The sequence below is a fragment of the Polyodon spathula genome, chromosome 32 (assembly GCF_017654505.1).
Source record: "Polyodon spathula isolate WHYD16114869_AA chromosome 32, ASM1765450v1, whole genome shotgun sequence".
Lineage (NCBI taxonomy): Eukaryota > Metazoa > Chordata > Actinopteri > Acipenseriformes > Polyodontidae > Polyodon > Polyodon spathula.
The window spans coordinates 3840738-3862808 of NC_054565.1; the positions used below are offsets into that span (position 1 = coordinate 3840738).

Below are 22071 nucleotides of genomic sequence, written 5' to 3' on the forward strand. Positions count from 1 at the left end.
TGTTTCACATGCCAGGGATCCTAGGAATCTGTTGGCTGCATAATGCAGATGTTCTGTATGGTCAGAACATATTTACACAACAGGAAATGTCTTTAAATTTTACATACATGTTTAACTACTTCTAGTTTAGTTCCTTGTAATTTAAAAAGGTGTACAAATAGTGTTAACTGTTGTTCAATAGAGCCATTTACCTTAATGGGACAACTCAGTTTGCAGAACTGATTTTCCCCTTTTGGGGGGGGGGGGGGGGGGGGGGGGGGGGGGGGGGGAATCTCTGCTTAGTGACCCTTGTGTAGAAAGGTAAAGTTAGTGCTGATCAGGGTTTACAGATCCAGGCCATCTAACACTAACCTTGAACTACCTTCCCAGAAGTAAGGTTAAGCAGGTTACAGGATTAGTGCCAATCATGGTCTGTGAAACTAGCCATTTTACATTGGAGGTCAAGCCAGAAGGTTTAGTGTAGTGACCACAAGACCACATACAAGTTTCTGAAGTTCACTAGCAACAAGTCAGGTTTAGTGTACTTTGGATTAAGAAAAAAGAAACCACTCAGCCTCAAAGCTGAATCTTTATTCAAAAGCATAGGATCAACATCTATGATTTAACAGACAGAACCACAGCAACCAGCAACAAGAGTCCAGAGACAAAGACAGCAGCGACTCCCACAAGTGGAACAGAGTAGGGCAGCAGAGAAGAGTCTGAAAGAGAAACAGGTGAGGATATTACAGCCTGACACACCAGGACTGAATTGAAAACAAAACTGTCCTAACCCTGGGCCTGGAGAATAGTTTGTTTCAACCAATCTCAGTTGCTAAACTGAACCAATTATTGGCTTATTCAACATTAACAGGCGTTCCAGATCTTCAGCCACTGATGTAAAAAGACACCTATAAAACCCTGGTCTATATAAAGGACAAAGACAAATGCATGACCTCATGAGGTCAGTAGCTAGTGTTCTTTGAACACTCTAAAAAAATTAAAATGATTTGTATGGCAAAATAGATAAAGCAGACTTGAAGCAGTTTTTACCCATTAAATGCACAAAGTGGTCTAACATTCACACAGAGTGCCTAGTTCTATCACCAACCAAAAACTGAAGTTCACCATGCAGGTTGGTATGAGACAGTAAACTTGCACACTAGTGTCAACCTAGTTACACCACTATCTGAAACAAAGCCACTGCTTAAATATACTTTAAACCATTTAATATTTCTGGAGAACACTTTCTCATCCCCCACCCAAGATGGAGAGTATGCCACAATTTAAAATTAGTATTTATGTATAGGGAAGGAACCACACATTTAAAAAAGAGCAATATAGCCATCACCTGCAGCTTTGATATCAGCAACTTCCCCCTCAGGTTTCATGTGGACTGGTCCAGCAGAAACATATCCACGGGTCTTCCTGAAACGATCAACACTGCGAGCTGGAAGAGAAAGCATCCAATTAGACTCTTGCAAACACTTTGTTACAACTATGAGGAGACCAGACTACAAACCTTATCAGTTTTAGTGATAAAATATCCTCATTGGACATTTAGATGCAAAACATGCTGCTAGTATTAAAACAAAAGATCTGAACGCCTGGAGGAGAGCCCTCAGGCCTGCTTCAATGATCCAGGGAGTCACCACTATGCCTGGTATTTATACTATAGTAGGCTTACACCATACATCACTAGATGTGTTTTTGCCATCTTACTAGGTTTATAGAAAGTTAGTACTTCTCTGTTACTCCATTAAAGTGAAACCAGTTTACTTGGGAGGCTTCAATGAACAATCGCATTTGGATTCTGATGATCATATTTGATCAGGTCTTAAACTGATCCATCAGAATTCCTATAGCTGTACTGGACAATTCTGCCTCATACCAGCAAAATGCCAAGAAGGACTTTCACCAACTGTTGGATCAATAAACTAGTCTTCTTACCAGATCTCTGGTCTCCAGGCACACATGTCTTATTGCAGGTGTCCTCCAGATTAGGATCACAAACTACAGCCATGCAATGGAAATACACCTGGGAGGAGGGACAGAAGCAGTGCTTGTTACAGCAGAGTGACAGGAAGACTGCCCCACTGGCTGAAGCTGGTAGTGCAATGCCTAGCCTATTGCTTGATGTTATTGAAGTCTAAAAAAAGGTATTAAACTGGCCAGTTGAATTTAACAAATCATTCTGGGTTTTTGTACTGTGAGCCCCTTCATGGAGGGGCACTAACCAACCTGTCTCCAGAAGGCAGGATCCTCGTTAGGCTGTGCCTGGACCTCAAGCCTCTTGAGGTGGGAGGAACTCCTTGCGAGAGTGTCTGCCAGCACTGGGTGGAACCGGGTCCTGTAGGAATCTCCTGTGACCAGGCAGCTGTACAAAGGAAGTGTCACTGCAAGCCTGCATTGGAAGCACAGATAATGGGCTGCACTAGCAGACCCCACCTCACCTGTCAGTGACCAGGTCCCATTGAGGGCTGGCATCCAGTTCAGGGGTCAGTGTGGCCCAGCAGTCCTGCAGGATGAGGTGGTCAGCCAAGCCGTGAGGGTGCAGGAGCTCAACCTGGAGGAACAGGGGTGCCAGCAGAGACTGGGACACAGGGAACGTAGAGTAGAACTGGGAGTAGCTTATATCTGCAGAGAAAAAAAAATTCTCCTTTCACAGCTCTTGGTCAAAACACACACAAATGGATTCATGACATTTCATGATCAGAGGCACATGGGAGTTTGGCCAATCCATGGGTGGGCCAATGTGTGCAGCTTTGGGAGTTCATATGAAGACTACAGGAGCAGAATTTGTCAAATATGTGGAAGTGAAGATAGGTGGACACCTACCCCTTGCTATTCGAGCCTTGAGACTCATAACATCTCTCGGTCTCTTGTGGCCTGCAACAAAGATTTTGGGATTTGTTAAGAGCCGAAGGCTGTATTTTACAGCAATAAAATGTCACTCATTGGCTAGATAAAGAATAACTATTTATACAAATGCTTATTTACATCCTTAGTTGAGCAGTAAAATGCCAACATGTAGAATATTGTTTTATAGCCAATTGACATTGTGAATTACAGGAGACTTGAAGTGTAATCTTCAGCAGAAACTTCGCAAATCTAGATGCAGCTGGTGTTCAATGAAGACATTAATAAATTGTACAGCTCTATACAGAGTGTTCAAATCACTTACATGAAGCAAACAGGTCTGCCAGGCTCCTAAATGAAGTGCAATAGTCAGTAAGAGAAACGCTCACTGCAATACCAAATTAGTAAAGCCTTAGTTAAGAGCCCAGTAGCACCTACAGAAAAGCACCCCAGGAGATGAGCCTGGTTAAGCAATACCTCTAGCCACAGGGTCGTAAGAGCGGAAATGCAAGGATCCTCGTCCATTTCCAGAGAAGGGGGCCGGAGAAGGGACAGCCATTCTTTCAGCAGCAAGCATCAGGGTGTCATTGAGCGGGTAACGACAACGGATCGTCAGCCTAGGAGAGTTAATGACATGTTTAGATCAGGGGCTGGAGTCATGCAATGGTCACAACCTGACATCACCACAGTTCTCAAAGCCAAGATCCCAGCCTCTGCTCACCTGTATTCAGAGTCTCTAGTGATCACTGGAGCACTGGGAGGGAACAGTGCTCTGGCATACACCACTTCATTCTCATACACCAGGTAGTTATTCACAATCTGTGAATGCAGGATCCATAACAGCATGCAATAAGTACAAAAAAATTAGACCTCACTTCCCAAATAGAAGTGGTAGCTTTATTAATCTGTATTCCAAGCAAGTCCAAATCCCTGGTCAGAAGAAAAAGGAATATAACTCTGCAAAGCTAAGGCCAAAAAGACCTGACCAAACCAGAATTAAAACAGACCACCACACTAGGTGTGAATGTCAGGAGCTAGGATTCAAAAAGAGACACATGAAGCAATCAAGATCCTAAACTAGACCTTGCTGGTAGTCCCACAGGTGTTCACACTGAAGGTGAAAAGTGCCCTGGTAGAGTCGAACTCCTTGGGCTTGCAAGTCCGGTCCAGTAGGGTGGTCTTGCTGGGTTCCACCACTGGTATGGGCTCCATTGTCACAGCCACCACAGTTATCACTCCGTTAGGCATGCACACTGTGGGGGAAGAGAAAAGGGATCTGACTAAATCAAGTTAACAAGCTACTCCAATAGCTTTACAAGACCATGCAAATCAGAGGGTCTACATTTCAAATTTGATTACATGCTATTGCAGGGTCATACTCTGAACACCTTGCCCTAACTGAAGCTAGTTTATACCCAGACAGATCACTACTGTGCACTCGCTTTGCTGCGACTCATGCAGCAGGGTTGGAGGTAAATTCTATTTTGGAAGTAAATTCCCATTTAAGAGTCCAGCACAATCAATTGCTATTAACAGTATTCTTTAGTGGAAACAAATTAAAGTAACTTTTAGTCAAATTGTCTTAATCAGCTAAAAAGTTAGATCAATTCTCAAATAGTACTTCCTGAAAAAAGTCCCAACCCAGGGTTTCCAGAATAAGCTGGTGACAAGGGCAATTGGCTAAATGACTTTATATAGTAAGCCTTTTAGGAGTTCTGTACAGAGGCTGCCTTCAAGCCATGCTGCAATATTCAATCCCTTGCTGGCAGGGCCAAACTTTAAATCCATGTCAGACTCCAATACATGTTAACAGGCACCAACATTGGTTCAAGTGTCTTGAAAAAGCACTCTGGTATATTTACATATTTGGTACATTATACAATTCACTGTACTTTTAAATCTTACCAGTGCACAGGTCCTGAACTAGTATTTGACATGTACATCAAAGATGTGCAAGTGTTTGAAATGCAATTACTTATCAAAAAAAGTGCCCATTAGTCAGAACATAAGTTGGTACCAGTGTGTTAAATGTCCATACTGTTATAGTATTGATTAAATTTCCATCTTTGGAATACAGACTATACAAGAAACCATTTAGCTGCATATCCCACATTGGTGTCCAATAGTAGGTTTGTTATACCGGGCCCACAAAGATTGAGATTCAATAGTGAATGAAGAGTCTCAGTTGAGACATTTAAATATTGCTTTTGATGTACCACAAGAGACTTTTGCCCAAAAACTGTACTAGTCTTTTGTAACTGTTTGACTAACAGTACAGATTTGTTCAGAATCAGCTACTTGCTCTTGGTATCTTAATTTTTCATTCTGCTCATTTAAAAGCAGCTCAAGCCTCAATTCCCCAGTCTGTTGTATATACCCACTACTACTTTTGCAATTAAATATGAGTTAAACTGAAAATGGGACAAAGGTAGCAGCTAAATTAACAGGTTACCCATTACAGTATGCAGCCAGTGTAATAGTCAACATGTGGCATAGCAACTTGACTAGCTTTAGTATCAGATGAAATTGAAAAGGATCTGACAATTTAAAGCCATTTGATTATAGGGATGGTAGATGCATTCTTCCATAGTCCAGCTATCTGTGCACTCCACTTCAGAATGCACACTTTGCTTGCATTCCAGTTTGTAAGGCTTCCAGTTTTGCACACCAATGTAATTTAAAGCAATAGGGTTATATTTAAAAGTGAAGGAACACTCAGTATTGATTCTTAGTAAACAATTTATTTCTTGCCAGTCTCATCCTAAAGTAAGATTCCTATTGATCATGCCTCACTGCAAGCAGTGTTGAAATAGTTCTTTCACACTAATTGAGTACTTTAGTCACACTACAAGCAGACTAGTCTAGCTCATGGAGCTAGCCAAAACTAGAATGCACTATTTTATTCTGCATGGGGGGGGGGCAGCTATTGGGTGGAGACCATTTTAAATGAAGGACAAGAATGGCAGTCCCACAGCTCAATGCATGACAATAGGAGCCTTTGCAGTTGCTGGTTCAATACATGGAGGTGAACACCACCAGTGCAGGAGTCCTACTCACCTAGTAGCTCCCTGGTTGGGATTGGGCAGCGTTGCACAAACTGCTTCTCGATCTGCAAGTTCTTGACGTTCCTCATGTTCAGTTCCACTCGAACAGCAAGGCCCCTAAGAGAGATATCCTTGGAAGAGAAAGCAGTGAACAAAGGCTGGCTGTAACCTTGGAATAGTCAGTCAAGGTGGACATATTTAGATACAAGAAAAGTTAAATTCAGAGAGTTATACATGGTGCATCAATATGGCAACTAACTAAGCTACCCAATATAGAAATCCCTTAATCAACTGGTGGTATTAGCCATGCTAGCCCTGGATCCTCACCTCATAGATGTAGCCAATGCTGAAGAGCGGCAACTCGATAGTCGTCTTGGGGTAGGTGATGGTGTAGGGTAGAGGGTGTTTCCCAATGTACAGCTCCCAGTTGGAGTCCATGTTGCCTGGGGTCACTTCAAACACTATGCTGGTTTCTGTACAAAAGCTTTTGACATCAGGGAGACCTGGGAAGGAATCATTAGCACGGTCACAGTTGTAGTCAAGTGTACCTACCCCAACGGAAATATGGGAAGTCCTGTAGCAAAAAAAGGTTGCGCTTTTGTGAATGAGAAATCTGGAATTTCAGCACTTTTGCAAAATGCAAAAAAGCCAATTTAAAGTTGCAAAACACTTGAAATTTGTCAAGTTACCTTAATCCACAAAAGGAAAACTTGCTACAAAAGACAAATTTCTCATTTGAGAAATGTGGACATTACCATTGGAGTATGTAAATATGTATTCCACACTACCTCTGAAAAGTGTTTCACTTTAGCACATGTTTTAGCCAATTTGCTTTGAAACAACCAGTGGATTTTAGAACCAATGGTACAGGGCTGAAAAAAAAATCAATGCCACACCATAGCCTACATCAGGTATGGGGGAAGTTCTTGCAGATAATTGGTCAAGGCAGACACCTCCCCACACAACTAGCCATTTTAACAAGTCACTTACTGACATCCTTCACATCGCACACAATAGTGGCTGGGTGGAAATATGGATCATTCTGGGGGACTATGTTCAAGGTGTAGTTGATGTTCAAGGTGTATCTCCTGATGAGATTCCCAACATACTGCAAGAGAATCAGGATCAAAAGTTAAACCCCACCCCCCACCAATCTTTGACAAAGTCCAGTCTCCAAAGAAGCACAAGATAGTTTGCTTTACTGTAGAAGCAGTAGCAGATTTGTTCTAGTGTGTTCCCCTTGACAATTTTGTCATGTACATATACAAATTAAAGCTGACTATCATATGATATGAAAGGCTTTCATTGGTACAATTGTATGGTACCTCCTTTGAGGTCTGGTAGAAAGGGCTAGCATTAGCTATAGCTTACACAGGACATGAAACCTGTCTTTTACATTAGGTAGACTAGTTTTAATCCTTACCTCTACCAATACCAGCGGGTTGTTGAAAGGGACCTTCAGGACAAAATCCTTTGTGCCATTGGGGTGCTGGACCATAATGATCTTCACACCCCTGTTCTCGGCCTCAGGAAGGGTCAGCGGAACCCCATTGATGGTCAGGTTCTTCAGCTCAACGTCTGGCTTGAAGTTACCAAGGGTCACAGTGAAGCTCTTTTCACTCGGGACAGTGTCTAAGACGACAAGCATGGAGGTTGAGCTGGTCAATACACTGGGTGCACAGACCAAACAGATCTGGGACAAGGCAAGAGTTATGGGCAAACCTTTAACCCACCAAGTCTCCAAATCCTGCACCCAGCCCTGGGTGCAAATTGAGCAAATGCATTGCTCTACAGTTGATTTGCATATGAAGTCAAGCTACTGTAAATCAACTTAAGCCACATGCAATTTAATAGCAAGGAGGAACCAAAAAGACCAAGTTAAAGTTGATCAATGAAAAGGAAAGAGCAGTCCAACATTCCCACATGAGTGCCTATTGTTTCTACACCAAAAACTGATTCTGATGCATGAAGGTATAGAAGTGACAAATCTTGACACAGCTTTATAGGAACAATGACTGGGATTAGCAAAAACTTGGCTATACATTTAGATTGAGGGGGTCTGAAATCCAGCAAGCAGTATACACACTGTTTATGACATAAGGGGTCTCAGGAATGAAGGGGGTGTTGACCGGCTTGAAGGATCGGTGCTGGGTCACCTCCCACAGGTCATCAGCCCACTGGTGCTCAAAGAAGAGGTCAATGGCGTAGAGTTGGTTGTACTGGTTATTAATGACAAGACTCTGCAAAAACAAGGAGGCACAACAGGTCACTTCCTCCAGTCCTTAGGGGTCTAACTCATGCATTTCTCTACACAATGTAACAGAAGCATGTATTGTCAATCATGGAGACCAAAGAGCTCCTTGTAGAGCCACTGCTTCCTGAATGTAGAGTTTCACAGCGGGAATGGATACCTGCTTATCCATCGTGATGGTCCATCAAATGATTGGATATTAAGCATCATATAATTAGTCTAATTGTATGTATTGACTTGCAATGGGGCAACTACCTACACAAAACAGGGTGAAAATGTCATACAAGCACTCTACACACTGGAGAGGCTCCATTCTCCAACACCATGCCAAGGTATGCCCAACACAACACTCAGTGGGAAGGCAATACTGCCAGTTATTAAACTGGTTTTAACCCTAGTGACAGGATTACATTAAACCTGTTAATGATTTACATTTAAAATGTAACCAGAGTCATTCTAGTAGATTAAATTCACGACCATAGAACCAATATGGTAACTGTATTAAGTGAAGCTATGACTTTATGCTCCAGCTAGCTCTGGAGTCTCCCTTACCTTCAGATATCCCCCTTCAGCTCCATAGGGGATAGAAATCTTCACTATGGTGTTGTTGACAATCAGTTTGTAACCCCTGGTCTGCAATGTGGGAGCATTGAGGAGAATGCCCTCCACCCCCATTGTAATCTGCTTATCCTGGAACTGGGCAATGTGAAGGACCAAGGGGGTGAGGATTCGAGGGGTCTCCCAGATCAGGCTGGTACCATCAAAAGTGCCATCGTCTAGGATACCAAGATTAAAACAAGCTGTATTTATGCAATTTGCTACATTACATTTAATGTCTGCAGTTATTGTAATAGTTAACAGGCAATAGTTGCCTGTCCCAAAATGGCACTGTTATAAGGAGATTCAGATAGTACCACCAGGTGTCCAAGCATTCCCAGCACAGAGTCAAGTGTATAATGCATTGAACTTTCACATGAAAATAAGTTGGAAGCTTAAGGAATGTTGGCAGACACTTTGCTCTCTAGGATTGCTGTGCTTCCCAGCCTCCTCCACAGATACTCACTCTTGGCACAGGCAGCTGAAGTGTCCACCAATAGCAGCATCCACCTCTGTTTGTAGAACACAGTGGCTCTGATGGCTTCCACCTGGATCCCTGCCACCTGATAGAGCAATACAGCAGAGATTGTGATGAGCCTAGCATCTTACTAGCTCTTCAAGACCCACCCGTTTAGACAGCACTTGCAGATCTCTTGACCTACCTCTACTATACCCTTCACTTACCCAACCTAAACACCACATTACTGGATCCTTCACTAATGTATTAATGCACCTCTCACTGTAGTTCTAACTTGCTGTAATCTTAACTTTGCATCCTAGTTGCTATTGTATTAATAGCATTGCACTTTCTGTAATGTGCACAATCATTCATGCATAGGTTTGGCACTAGAAACAGGCAACTTCTAGTAAGTGACTGCTGAATGCAGGCAGCAAGAGGGATGAGGGCAAGCAGCATTCTTACCGACAGGATTTCAGACTCTGGCATTCCAAAGGGAGAACGGAAGTAGACTCTTGAAGAGGTAGAGTTGACCATGTATCCCAGAGCTTGCATTGCAGAGATGTTCATGGATTTTGCCGGCTGCCCAGATTTATGGATCACAACCTGCCAAACCAGCATTGCCGCTTGCTGAGCCTGGTGCACACAAGAACCAAAAAAAAATAAATCAATCTGCAAGTCTAAACCCTTAAAGTATACAAACAATTGTGCAATTCAAAACTCTTCCAAATACACTAGATTTGGACAAGGATCATGAGAACGAAGCTGACAAATCCAGGTTACAGATCCCACCCAACAGTAAACAACTGTTGGGTGCACCTCATGGTGAAGAAAGTTAACCCCATTTGTATTTAAGATACATGGTTGCTGCACCTTACAGGGTGAATACTTGCATAAACCAGGAAAATCTCCTGGAGGCAGTCAACTTGTTTTGACAACACACATTTACAAAATTGTTGCTTCTACTAGACCAGAAGCCACACTGAAAAGAGTAACTGGAGATTAAAAGGACTTACTATAGGGAGGGCCCCCTGCCAGTCTTCAGTACCCAATCCTTCTTGGGCAATAACAGGGACATTCTTCCTTACAGACACCTAGAACAGAAGACATGGAATATGCATTGCATAAAAACAAAATGTATTTTCTCAGCACAGAACCCACACCCCTATATGGTTCCATTTTGTGCTCAATAAGTTTAGTTTTATGATCTTTCAGAAAACAAATAGCCTCCCAGTTTTTACATTACTCAATAGCATGAGCACTAGACTCCACTTCATTATTAAGTTAATAAACCAAAAAGACAAGGGTGCAAGCTATGCACCACAACTGCAGCAGAGTCACAACAGGAATGCAGTTTTACTTCTCATCAAAAGGTTAGATGACTTGCTCAGGGGTTACACACCTCCTGGTAAACCCCTTCCATTAATCACCAAGACCCCTAGATCACACATTTATAGGACAGAGGACTTGAGTTACCTCCATGTAGTTCTCCTCGCACACAATCTCTCGAGGCTTCCAATCAGAGCCCAGGTTGCAGGTCATTGAGAAGGGATAGCTGGTCTCTCTGCCGAACTTGTCGATGTTCACAAACAGAAACTGTAAGTGGAACCGGGCGTCTTCCTGAAAGCGTGACAAAGCAGGATTCTTCTTACAGGACTGGAGACTGCACCTGTAGCAGAACTTCCATGCACTGGACTTGCCTGACCCAAGCACCACATTACAGGATCCTCACATAATGCACTATCCTTGCATTGCTAACAGGTCTTAACTGATCTTAGTTTGTATGCTAGTAGCATTATCACTTACACACTTAATATAAAATTTTGCATTGTAACCCTGTACTGCCTCATAACATCTACAAATCCCCTTGGATAGAGTTTGCCAAACAATACTGCAAGTTTCACAACAGGTATGGGCCATCCATGATTATCAATACTCCATAACAGTGCTGAACTTAATTCAGTCTGTAGACATTCATGAACTGAATTTTAGCCTATTAAGTGCCCCTGTCAGAGGACTGGTACTTCATAATGAGCCTTTAACTGGCATATTACCTGTTATTTTAATTCTTAAACTACATTGTAACTAGTTTAACCACAAAAACCTAAAATGTATCACCTATATAACAGCTTGTATTGAGCTCTCAAACAGTAAATTCATATAGTCAATGGCAGTTTCTGCTAAAGCCCAACCTGACTTGACACATGACAAGCAAGGAATGAAGCTCTGAAGATCAGGTCTCCCGGGATATTGAACTGGGAAGTGAATCCACAGGATGCAGAGTATCTCTCATCCAAAGTGTGAACACCATTGTCATCTATAGGACAGGACAAGGAGTTGAGCACAACTACAGCAATGACAAATGGCTCCCATCACTATATAGATGTGCTTGTCAAATATTACACCATCATATTGAATTATAGTGCTTTAGTGTCCCGAATCCCTGCATATGCTACTACAAACTGACCAATTGAAAATGTGGCATGTCAATCCAATATGAATTACTGCAGTACTGTGGCTTCCAGTAGAGGCATTGCAATTCTTAACAGGTGTGGTTGAGCGCATGCACTTCCTGGCAAGCTATTTTAATAACTGTTTACTTCGATAAGAATCATCCAACAATTTAGAATTCTATTCGATATCAATAGAACTGTTTGTATCAGAAAACTGGATTAAATGTTTTAAACGGCTTGCCACACATTGCCGTTAGACGCGAGCGTTTGAGTAAAACCGGCGACAGCTTACCGATGATGTCAAAGCGGTATCGGTCTTTAATGAAGCTCCGTTTAATCGACATCCAAAAGTATCGGTCCCGACACTCGCTTACAAAAGCACCTGTATGAAGAGACGTATTGTAAATGCAAGATTGAAGTGTGGGACTGTTGATACCCCTTTAATAAAACTGTTCCTTACACCATGTACTCCGCTCAATATATACAATTTAAATGTGCGAGACGTGTATCTACAGTTAATGAAATGATTTGACTGCATCTGTTTTGCAATGTACAAAGACGGCCAATGAAAAACCTTGCAAAGATGCAAGTGATCTTTTCATATCACTTGGTAGCAACAGGACGTTTTATTTCAGCGGCATGTGGGAGAGCATAATACACCCATCAGCAAGCAACCCCACCAGTCGAACCATTTTCTTGAAGACAGTAATTCGAATCGCATCAGGTCAGTCACACGGCCGGCCCCAGTCCCGGAGACACAATCCGGCAGGTTTTAGGTGATTAATCGTGATGTATGAAGAATGCAAATTGATCGAATTAGTAAGTAAATTAGTTCAATTAAATCAAGCGTGGTCAGCTCTGGTCCACGCGAGCTGCGTGCGTGGTGTTCAGGTTTCTCCAATGTATATAAAAATTACTACTTAGCTTAATTAAATAGTTCTAAGTCTTCAGAAAGTGATGATTACGGGCTGCCTATGAAGCCTGCTGGATTGCGGCTCTCCCGGACCAGGGTTGAGCATCTCGATTCCTGGCAGAACACCCGTGGAAGAATCACTCACCAGGCGGCGCGTCCGCAGACCCGCCCAAGAGGAATGCCGTGCACAGCAGCGCAGCTCTGCAAGAGAGTGCCGCGTTACTCAGCCATATGAAGACACTGGTCTCTAACAATAGCGCGCACACTGAAACCGATTTAACCCTTTAAGGTACATGTGTCGTGTGCACGAAAGAGCTTAGTTTAACAGACGGGACCTAGTCATCCAAATTGCAAGTTTCCTCCTCGTAATACTGGGAGGAGATCGCAAAAGCATAAAGAAATAGTTCGAAGCAGCGTCAGATTCTTGTAACTAAAGAGTTAAACTGGTCTCAATCTGTTAGCATTACACAGATTTAGTTACCCATAAAACTGAATTAATTCATATTATTATAGTTGTTTAATATTTGGTTCTGTATTTACACTAAAGATTAATTAAGAGCATAGACGACATCTAAACTTTAGTATTCTCTACACTGAAATCTACTTTTTGTTTTAGTATAAAAAATCCCAGCTCCCTCCTCATCTAATTAGGAGGGAACACATGCCACTCGTTACACTACAGAAGTCTTTCTTAAGAAAATAAACCCGTCAATGTTACACTCACTGTAAAATGAAAGCAAAAGCCATTTCATCTGTTCTCAACGCTGAATAACCGAATAACCACAACATCTCAACAACACAGCTCTCACTCAACCCTAACCGACCGAATATATACATATTGAGGGTGTCAGCGCCCAATGGCATCAGCCCCGGCAGCTGGGATTGATCAACCCATTCGAAACCATTGCGCTCTTCAGGGCTCAGGTGGGGAAATGGGTCCGAATTGCTTGATTAATTGAATTAAACTTGTTTGGTTAAAACAGGAATAATAATAATAATAATAATAATAATAATAATAATAATAATAATAATAATAATGATAATAATAATAATAATTTGGGGCAGCTGGTTCTCCCACACCCGATCAACATTTAATCAAGTGCAATTAAGACCGCCTGCTGACTATTCAAATCAGTCATAATCAGGTGCAGCAGTCAGGGCGTGTGAACGGAAGCGTGGCGATTCTGAAGGCTTTCTAAACCTGGGCACGCCGTGACCCAGCAAGCGAGGACACCGGGTTAGAGGCTTGGTCAGACACGGTTGGAGGAATCGTATCGAGACAGGATTTAGGCTGCTTTTATGCTAAATTTAACTTTTTTTTTTCTTTCCTTTATACGACTTGGGGGAAAAAAAGTAATGATGCGAAAATATATAATGCTTCTCAACACTGGTGGATTGTACTAGCTTTTTAAGTTAATTTACCAAATCCGGTATTTGGGTTGTACATATTTAAAGTTTGGCCTAGGCGTTGATAGAGTAGGAGTCTGACTTTATTCTGAGAGCAATTCTTAGTACGCATGCTGTGAATGTTTGTTTTCAGTTAATTTGACCTAGAACTCCACTTCAGCGCATTGTCTGCTGCAAACTAGTGTGCCTGATGATTAAGAAGACATGATATATATATATATATATATATATATATATATATATATATATATATATATATATATATATATATATATTTTTTTCCAGAGTTGCCTAGACGTGCACGGTTTTGTCTGCAAGCCTGGTCGCTTTGGACGTGTCAGGTAGACTAAATAAATATTCCCGCCAAAGAACAACCTAATATAAGTACACTGGCTCGAAATGAAATCTACCACACGCGTTTGTGTCAATGTTTTATCACATAGGACCTTTTTCTCAGGCTACAGTCTAAAAGTGAGATGCAGTGGGTGGGTCCTTGTTCGGAGCAATACTGTGATTGCTCAAGACTGGTTCAACCAGAGCTTCAAAAAGATTGAGGCAGCTCAAGTCTTGTTTATTGCTTCGGGATGAGGAGCAGGAGAACCTGATTATTTCAATGGCCCGTGTAGGTTAAACCCAAAAACTTAGTTTGTTTACATTAAAAAAATTACTGGCTTCTGAACCTTTTAAAAGTTTGTATTCTGTGTTCTCTATATGGTTTAAATGACCACTAGGGGGTGCAACTGTAATTTGTCTCCATCTTCTTCAGAAAGTCATCTTTTGGGAGTCTTTTTCAAAAGCAGACCCTGTGGTTGAAAACACATCAATTAGTAAGCCTGGTAAATGACTATCTAAGCAGGAAAAGCATTGAGGATTATACATAACGCACAAACAATGAATGCTTCCAGCTATTACAAATCTGCTTATTTGGAACATTATGAAATCGTGGGGAGAGTGTGTGTATATTTAACTCATCCTCCAGTACGCTGACAAGTAAAACAAGACATGATCAGCCCATCTACCCTTTCAGAATTATTGTCTCTGTTGTGAAGATTTTCAAAGAGCCAAGACGAGATCAAACAGCTGAAGCGTTGATCTGGAGGTCAGAAAGTAGAGCACCGGGTGTTCACGTGAATGTGTATTCCCTGCATGTTCTTATACTACTGGTAGTGTGAATGTTGCTCACATTATTCTGATAAAGCAGTGCCATTAGCTCTTCTGAATAGTAGTGGAATGTAAAGCTTTGTTTCTAGTGCCACAGACTCCGTCCTGAGCACCATTATCAATGAACAGGCTGCTCCAACGGCTGTGCTCCCCTCCCTCACCTTCGTTAAGGTCTCCGTGTGGAAGGTGAATCAAGCAGAGCTAAGTGAGCCCCTAGGGCTAGGGTTAGAATCTTTGCTTTTCAAAAGCCCAGGTGTAGAAATGTAATCCGGTCCAGTATATAATAGCTAGTAGCTTCAAAAGGCTTTTCTTTAATTTCATTTTTTTCACACTTCTTACTGCTGAATGGCGTTTGTATCATTCTGAGTGTTGATAGATTATCTTTTTGTTCAGTTTTTCTTCAAATCTGCCTTAACTGGCTATGAACTGCTCTGGGCTTGTCAAGGTATTCATAATACTGGGACTGAACCAATTACCTCATTTCATTCAAATCATGTTGCAATGTAAACATTGTAAAGATAATTCACTACTTTCTTTTCCAAACCAGTACACCAACTTTGTAGCAGAGCCCTAAGCTCGCGAAGAGACACCCTAGCATTGCTATTGACCCATTTCATGCCTCCTCTGTTTGATATATTTAGGAGGGCAGAGTACTGGACTGGTGAGTAACCCCTTTGTGTTTATAACATGACTGGTTTTGTTTTTTATTGCTTCATTAATTCCTTTTGGAATTGCTGTCACTTGTTAAGTATACTGGTACTGCATTTCTTCATGACCAGCTAGTTTGTACTCTGACTGCAGACCAACATCTGTTAAATTGATAAACAAGTTAAATTAGTGTAGTAAAGTAAAACTTGGTAAATTAGGGTAAGCTACATATGCTAGGCTTCATCAAAGATCAATACACAAACAGTAACACAGAATTTATATATATAATCATTAATTCATATATATATAATCATTATAACTATGTAGAATAAGCATTGGAAAAGCATGGCACATGGTAATTATTATTTTTTTTTTTGTAAATAGATTTTACATAGTGAACATGTGGCCAAATGTTTTTCATCACCTAGAACTTTAGGATTCAGAATCTTTTTTTTTTTTTTTTTTTTTTTTTTAAAACTATGTAAACAATTTAGATCCTTTTTTATTTAATATTGTGTAATTAAACCTATTACAAAGTTGTATTGCAAAAGTGTACCGGAAGCCATAATAATAGTACAGTATTTCATGTTTCAAAATGTTACATTTTTAAAACGTGTCAGTTTTTTGTTAAGTATATGACAAACTACAAAGCGGTATGTAATTCAATGTGTTAGTGTTACGTTCAGCAGGTTTCATTCGACTTTATGAAGCAAAATGAGTTCATTATACAGTGATGGAAAACCTTTGGCCATTGCTGTATATTGCTTTGCTCTCCTGCATTGTCAGTTTATTTGTACACTGAAGTGGCGGCAGTCAATCGTATTCCTCACTGTCTATAGTACTTGACAGAAGGTAGACAGGCCAGTTGACGGTCCAGTTGACGGTCCAGTTTGATTACATTCCATCGTTTCCGCTGTAGCGATAAGACCTGAGCAACTTCTGCTTCTGACAGCAGTAGGTGGTTATAAATTAGGTACTTGGGGAAAGCTAAAAGGTCATTTTAAAAAAGGGGTCAATCCATGACAACATTTAAGATGGCTGTTTTTTTTTAAAATTTATTTTAATTGTCATAGTTTCCGTTCGGAGTGCAAAAGTTACTGCGCATTACATGAATGCATTCAACACATGTATGGTACAGGTGCGTAAGTCTCAATAGAAAAGCCATTAGTGAAAAAATGTAGGTTGACAATGTTTGAGACAAGGTGCAAATAAGTGCAAACGTTTGTCAGAACAGACTATCAGCAGGTGGCACCAAATGCTCTGTACAAGAGAGACAGTGGCTGTAGAAAAAAAGAGCAGCACTTTTTCTATACTGCTACGTTTTTTAGGCTAATAGGTTTCTATCAATAATGGGAATAATTGTAATCTCAAAACAATTTAAGACAACAGTATTTCTGCTACTCTAGGAAATAAAACCAAGTAATAATTTGGGGGTGGGTGGAGATCCTAAAATTATTTTATGTGTGTGTTTTTTTGCTGCAAGGATGAACCGCATTTAAACCCTGACTCTGAGAAGGATTTCTGGCTGTTAACACACTGCAGCATCCCTGAGGAGATTCTTTCAAAACATTTAAATCAACTGAATGCAGTCGTCCCCAGAACACACTGTTTAATGTGTTTGATTTCGCTGTTCATTTTTTTAATGGTTCACAGAGGTTTAATAAATGGCATTAATCCTAGAATTTTGTGATCACTTGGTTTCCTTTGCCTAACGGTCTATATGGGGTATACTGGTAACGTGGGGGTATTTCAGGGCAGCAGGGCCACCCTCATTCATTCTGTCGAAGGGAGAATTTCTGTTTGGTTCCACAACTGGAACTTGCCAGTGTCTACCACAGTCAAAGCATAGTGAAGTATATGAAAGCATAGGTATGCTCTGTGAAGCTCAGAGATATGGTAAAGTATATTTAAAATAATAAAAGTATGATGACCACAGAGTAAATCACCAATATGCACAGAATAGCATAGAACAAGAACTGGCAATAAAATCAGTTTAATAAGTGGTTCTAATATATGCAAAAATGTAAGTGATGTACAGAAAGACAGACCACCAACCCTACCCCACCCTCTAATATACGCATGCATGGTCATGTGATCAACAACCAATTAGAATGCTTAGTTTATCTGGGGATTTCATTTGCATAGCAAATGAATGAGTCATGTGATGCATAACCCATTTCTACAGACTTTCATGTGTGATAAATACTCCAGGTGTTTACCACTTAGTTCAGCCCCAGTAGTATGATGTATATTGATTTCTAAGCTGTTGAAACGGTTTGCACTTCTATTTTACAGAATGTCACTAGATGCCTTGATGCCCATTTTTGTTGTTGTTTGCACCCCAAGCTCTTGTTAGTTGACTTTTTCCCAAGAAAAGCAGATTTGGAGTCGGCGGGGTGGTTCCTGTCCTCATGGTGGCTGTCTGTTTCTGAAGGTCACTGGTTTATCTCTGTCATTCACACTTTGTGAAGCAGAGATTTTCCATTGTATAATCATGACTGTACAGACAGAAACACTGGCATGGCACAGGCCTCTCTGGGTATGAGTGGCTGGTTCGGTGAGGTGCCTTTTAATAAATACATATAAAACAGAACTATAGCCAACAAGAAATAGAACCATTACAATAACAGAAACATTTTGAATTGTTTACCAGGCATGCATCACATTGTGGATGTCTTCAATCCTTCTCAGAGGGTTCTCAAAACAACAGCGCCACTAGAATACCTTTTCAGCTTCAGTTTTATTAAAACACCACTTCTAGTGCAGGCTTTGTACATTGCTTAGATTTGGCAGTGAGAGAGGCCATTGGGTTGGCAAATAGAGGTAGCACATTAATCCACCATCCTCCTGGGCCGCAGAGGGTAAGGCAACATCCATATTGGATAAATGATCAAGTCTGATAGAAAGTGTTTGTATCATTTAAGTAGCTTCAAATGCCAGTTTGCTTTTTTACTGTGTTCTTACCCATTTTGCAATCATTTTGAGTGCCGCTTGTTTCAATTACTTAAATGCTGTGTTCGTTTGTGTTATTGTTTTTGAGAAGTCTATTAGGGTGCTTTTACCGGAGCTGTTCTTCAGATCTGGATGTTTGCCGTTGATAGTTGTAATTCAGCCAACTTGTCTTTTTAAAAGTAAGTGCCTGCGCCATCTAGTGATCTGTCACTTTTTCAATCAATTTTCCTTTTGTTTTTCTGATTGCACCAGTAGGGTAAATAATTCAGCCTCTGTTGCTGCCTGCAGAAGTTGGCCCTTTTGTGCAGTGGTTAAAGTGCTGGGTTGAGTTGGGGGAACAGCATGTATAGAGTTAGGATATTTGTAACCCTGCTTCATTACCAACTGGCAATGTCGTAAAACCTCAATGAACACTGAAATAAAACTTGCTACAGTTTTGTGTGACTTTTATAGGAGAAGGAAACGTCTGCCGATCAAGCAACTACTGTCGTCTTCAAAAAACAGCAAATGAAGACATATGGGTGACAACGGATTTACACAGAAAGTGAGGCGCTCTCTGATCAGAAGCTGTGCATGTTTCTGTAGCATTTGCATTTGGGCACTGTCTTTATGGAGTTTGTTTGAAGCTGTTACTCCATTCCTGTGGAAAGGGAACCGTCTAAGAGAACAATGGGGATTACTGAGCTATCAATATGTTTGGGTTCCTGGAGTGTAAAGCGGGGTTTAGTTTTCTTTTTTTTTATGGCAGGTGGCCTGTCTGCTTTCAAATAAGGAGATTATTTTAAATATATCATCACTTTGAATATGGTGGACCATATTTGGGGGGAGAGAAATGCTTTTTTAAAACATTTAAGGAGTCAAAACTATTTAAAATAAAATTCTTGCCTATTCGATGTATAAATGTTATTACTGGTCCCCCTTTTATTGTCCAAATTGCAGTATAAAATACAAGCATAGAACCAAAATATTATTGGAAGGGGGGAGCAATGTGATAATGTTGCTTGTGCTAATAGTTTTTAATACCTTGGTGTTAGCACTCCTTTTAAAATTGATCCAAGTTTGTTTTTACAAGGTGCAATTCCTATTTTATTTATGGAAGGAAAATACTCCAGTAATGTTTCAACTCTAATACAAAACTGTCTTTCATTATCCTGCTGAGTTGAAAAGATTTGCCAGTGTTATTTTAATTTGCAAAAATGGTGCACATTACCAAAACTCAGGGGCTGTGATCTTTTCAAACTTGGCTGACGCATTCTAGAAAAAACGTTTAGCAACTCTCTTATGATTTATTGGGAACATGTGTCAAATTCATTCTGGCTGCATTATCCTGCTATCGCTAAGCCAGAAGATCTGTCAAAAACAACAAGCAAGCTAGTTTAGTATTGAAGAGGTTATACCACTTTCATATATTATGTAGCTGTCATGCAGGTGCAATTTGGAAAGAAGCATGTGTTATAGCAAGCCTGTGTTTTCCTTTAAAAACAATGTTGTGGTACCATGCTAGGTTATGCCTTACTTTGGTAGTCTGTTACTGTTTCTCTTCCAAGCTGTATCTTCAGGGTCAAAGCATTTCAGTCATTCAGGGAAGCAGTTGGTTGGTTAATGGCAGAAGTTGAAGGTTCAGGGGCAATAGAACCCGCCTGGTGAGGAAGTGCAAGTCTAACTGAAAGTAGGGCATGCAAACATGAGGTCTAGCTTTTAAAATACTAATGACTTGTTTCAAAACTGCACAGGTGAGATTTATGGAATTATTGAAAGAGATTTAAAGAAACCTATATTTCACATGCAGTCTTGAGATTCTGATTCCACTGCCCTATATTCTGTGTGTCCTCAGGTGGCAAAGTGTATTAAATGAGCGCAAACTGTATGGTTTTGTAAATACTGAGACAACACCAACATATATAACTTTAAAGTATATTTTATTAGGCATAGCACACAACACAATCATTTCACATATTTACAAGCAGGTGGATTCAGTTTGTCGATTTTACTCGTTTCAAACCATTTTCAATTGTGATATGAATTCTAGTATAGTGAATGGATGCATCACGATTCATTTCTAATGTATATTTTACCAACATCAGGTTAATGTATACACCCTGAATAATAAGCTGCAGGATCCAGCACGGAACATTTGCAGCCGGGGTCCCATAATCAAGTTTACACAGCAATATAATCACTTGATATCTGTTTACTACATTATCGGCAGGAGCGACACAGCGCACCGAGCTTGCCTGCCTCTGCATCCCTCTGTGAAACTAATAGACTCGATCCTGCTCCTTAGGGCTGCAGTAGGGGCTTCTGAATTACAATTACAAGCCAAGGTTAGCTCATGAAACTGAACAGAAGCTGCAAAATGGAACTGACTTAGATGTATTATACTGAGAACATTTTACAAGGAAGAGTTGATCATTTCATCAGGAACTTAACCATACGGCACACTGCGTCTGCAAGAGTTCGATATTGCCTTACTGCAGGTCTGTCCAACGACGGCTCTTCGTTTATATAAGGCTCGTTGAACCCCACGATATGGCGATATTGATTTAGAGGTGAAGGCTGGATATTCGCTAGTTTTTGGTATAAACCAAAGCAAAAGATGTGCAATTGTTTAGGCTTGTTTCAAGCGCACAAAAAAACCCTGCAACTGTGTGTGCAGTCCAGTTAAAATGTCTTTGGTTGTCGTTTGTTTTGTGTCCTATGGCTCTTTATGAGATTTCTTGCTCATGGGAGACAAAGTTGGACAGCACTCCCTTCCTGTAATATACGTAGCTGTTGATTGCAGGGATAGGTATTCACAACGGAAAACAGGTATTGCTGTTCCTTTCACTTTATATCAGAACATGATGGAACAAGTCTTCTGTTTTTAGGCAAGCATCTGACCATGTGTGTATTGTTGAAGGGTTGTTATTATTACTATGCAAAAATACACATTTTAAACGAATTGCAGGCTATTCAATTATTTTTCTCTTTTTAAATGTGTTTGTATTAGTGACTAGAAAATGGAACAACGCGTACACCGGTAACCTATACTAATGGTAACAAGAGTAATGCAATAAGCATTTACTAGTTACAGTGATGTTTGATTGCTGACAGAATAGCTGCAATTTTATCTGCGATTTTCAAACAAGTCGGTCCAGACCACAAATTCATTCTATCGATTTATAGTGCACTCGTATAGATGCCCGCCCCTTATCATGAAATACGTTATTCCATTTCTATTAGACACGCTTCACAAAACATCAATTACCCTCCTTTACATTACAGAATTAGCTATTTCATGTGCTTGAAATATAAGAGAGCAAATGTAGGATTCGCGCATCTTAAATAAACTTATATATCTGACATTAATATGT

General features: G+C 40.6%; 1 protein-coding gene across 3 annotated transcripts in view; it reads right to left on the minus strand.

Moving 5' to 3' along the window:
- Nucleotides 1–274: 274 nt before the first annotated feature.
- Nucleotides 275–22071, minus strand: part of LOC121303310 (zona pellucida sperm-binding protein 2-like) — a 44313-nt gene continuing 22516 nt past the window's right edge. The window contains exons 1-22 of one of the 3 annotated variants that reach the window (XM_041233901.1): nucleotides 12696–12762; nucleotides 11930–12019; nucleotides 11377–11501; nucleotides 10661–10804; nucleotides 10201–10278; nucleotides 9650–9820; nucleotides 9194–9290; nucleotides 8683–8906; nucleotides 7966–8119; nucleotides 7303–7511; nucleotides 6870–6987; nucleotides 6207–6382; nucleotides 5893–6010; nucleotides 3919–4088; nucleotides 3557–3654; nucleotides 3313–3452; nucleotides 2815–2865; nucleotides 2430–2613; nucleotides 2218–2353; nucleotides 1927–2014; nucleotides 1328–1426; nucleotides 275–698 (exon numbers count right to left, since the gene is read on the minus strand). In XM_041233901.1, the coding sequence (XP_041089835.1) occupies nucleotides 595–698; nucleotides 1328–1426; nucleotides 1927–2014; nucleotides 2218–2353; nucleotides 2430–2613; nucleotides 2815–2865; nucleotides 3313–3452; nucleotides 3557–3654; nucleotides 3919–4088; nucleotides 5893–6010; nucleotides 6207–6382; nucleotides 6870–6987; nucleotides 7303–7511; nucleotides 7966–8119; nucleotides 8683–8906; nucleotides 9194–9290; nucleotides 9650–9820; nucleotides 10201–10278; nucleotides 10661–10804; nucleotides 11377–11501; nucleotides 11930–11981 (2736 nt within the window). In that variant the 5' untranslated portion in view covers nucleotides 11982–12019; nucleotides 12696–12762 and the 3' untranslated portion in view covers nucleotides 275–594. Of the gene's footprint in view, nucleotides 699–1327; nucleotides 1427–1926; nucleotides 2015–2217; nucleotides 2354–2429; nucleotides 2614–2814; nucleotides 2866–3312; nucleotides 3453–3556; nucleotides 3655–3918; nucleotides 4089–5892; nucleotides 6011–6206; nucleotides 6383–6869; nucleotides 6988–7302; nucleotides 7512–7965; nucleotides 8120–8682; nucleotides 8907–9193; nucleotides 9291–9649; nucleotides 9821–10200; nucleotides 10279–10660; nucleotides 10805–11376; nucleotides 11502–11929; nucleotides 12020–12695; nucleotides 12763–22071 lie in introns of those variants that run through there. The other 2 variants (XM_041233900.1, XM_041233902.1) reach the window with 2 other exon arrangements.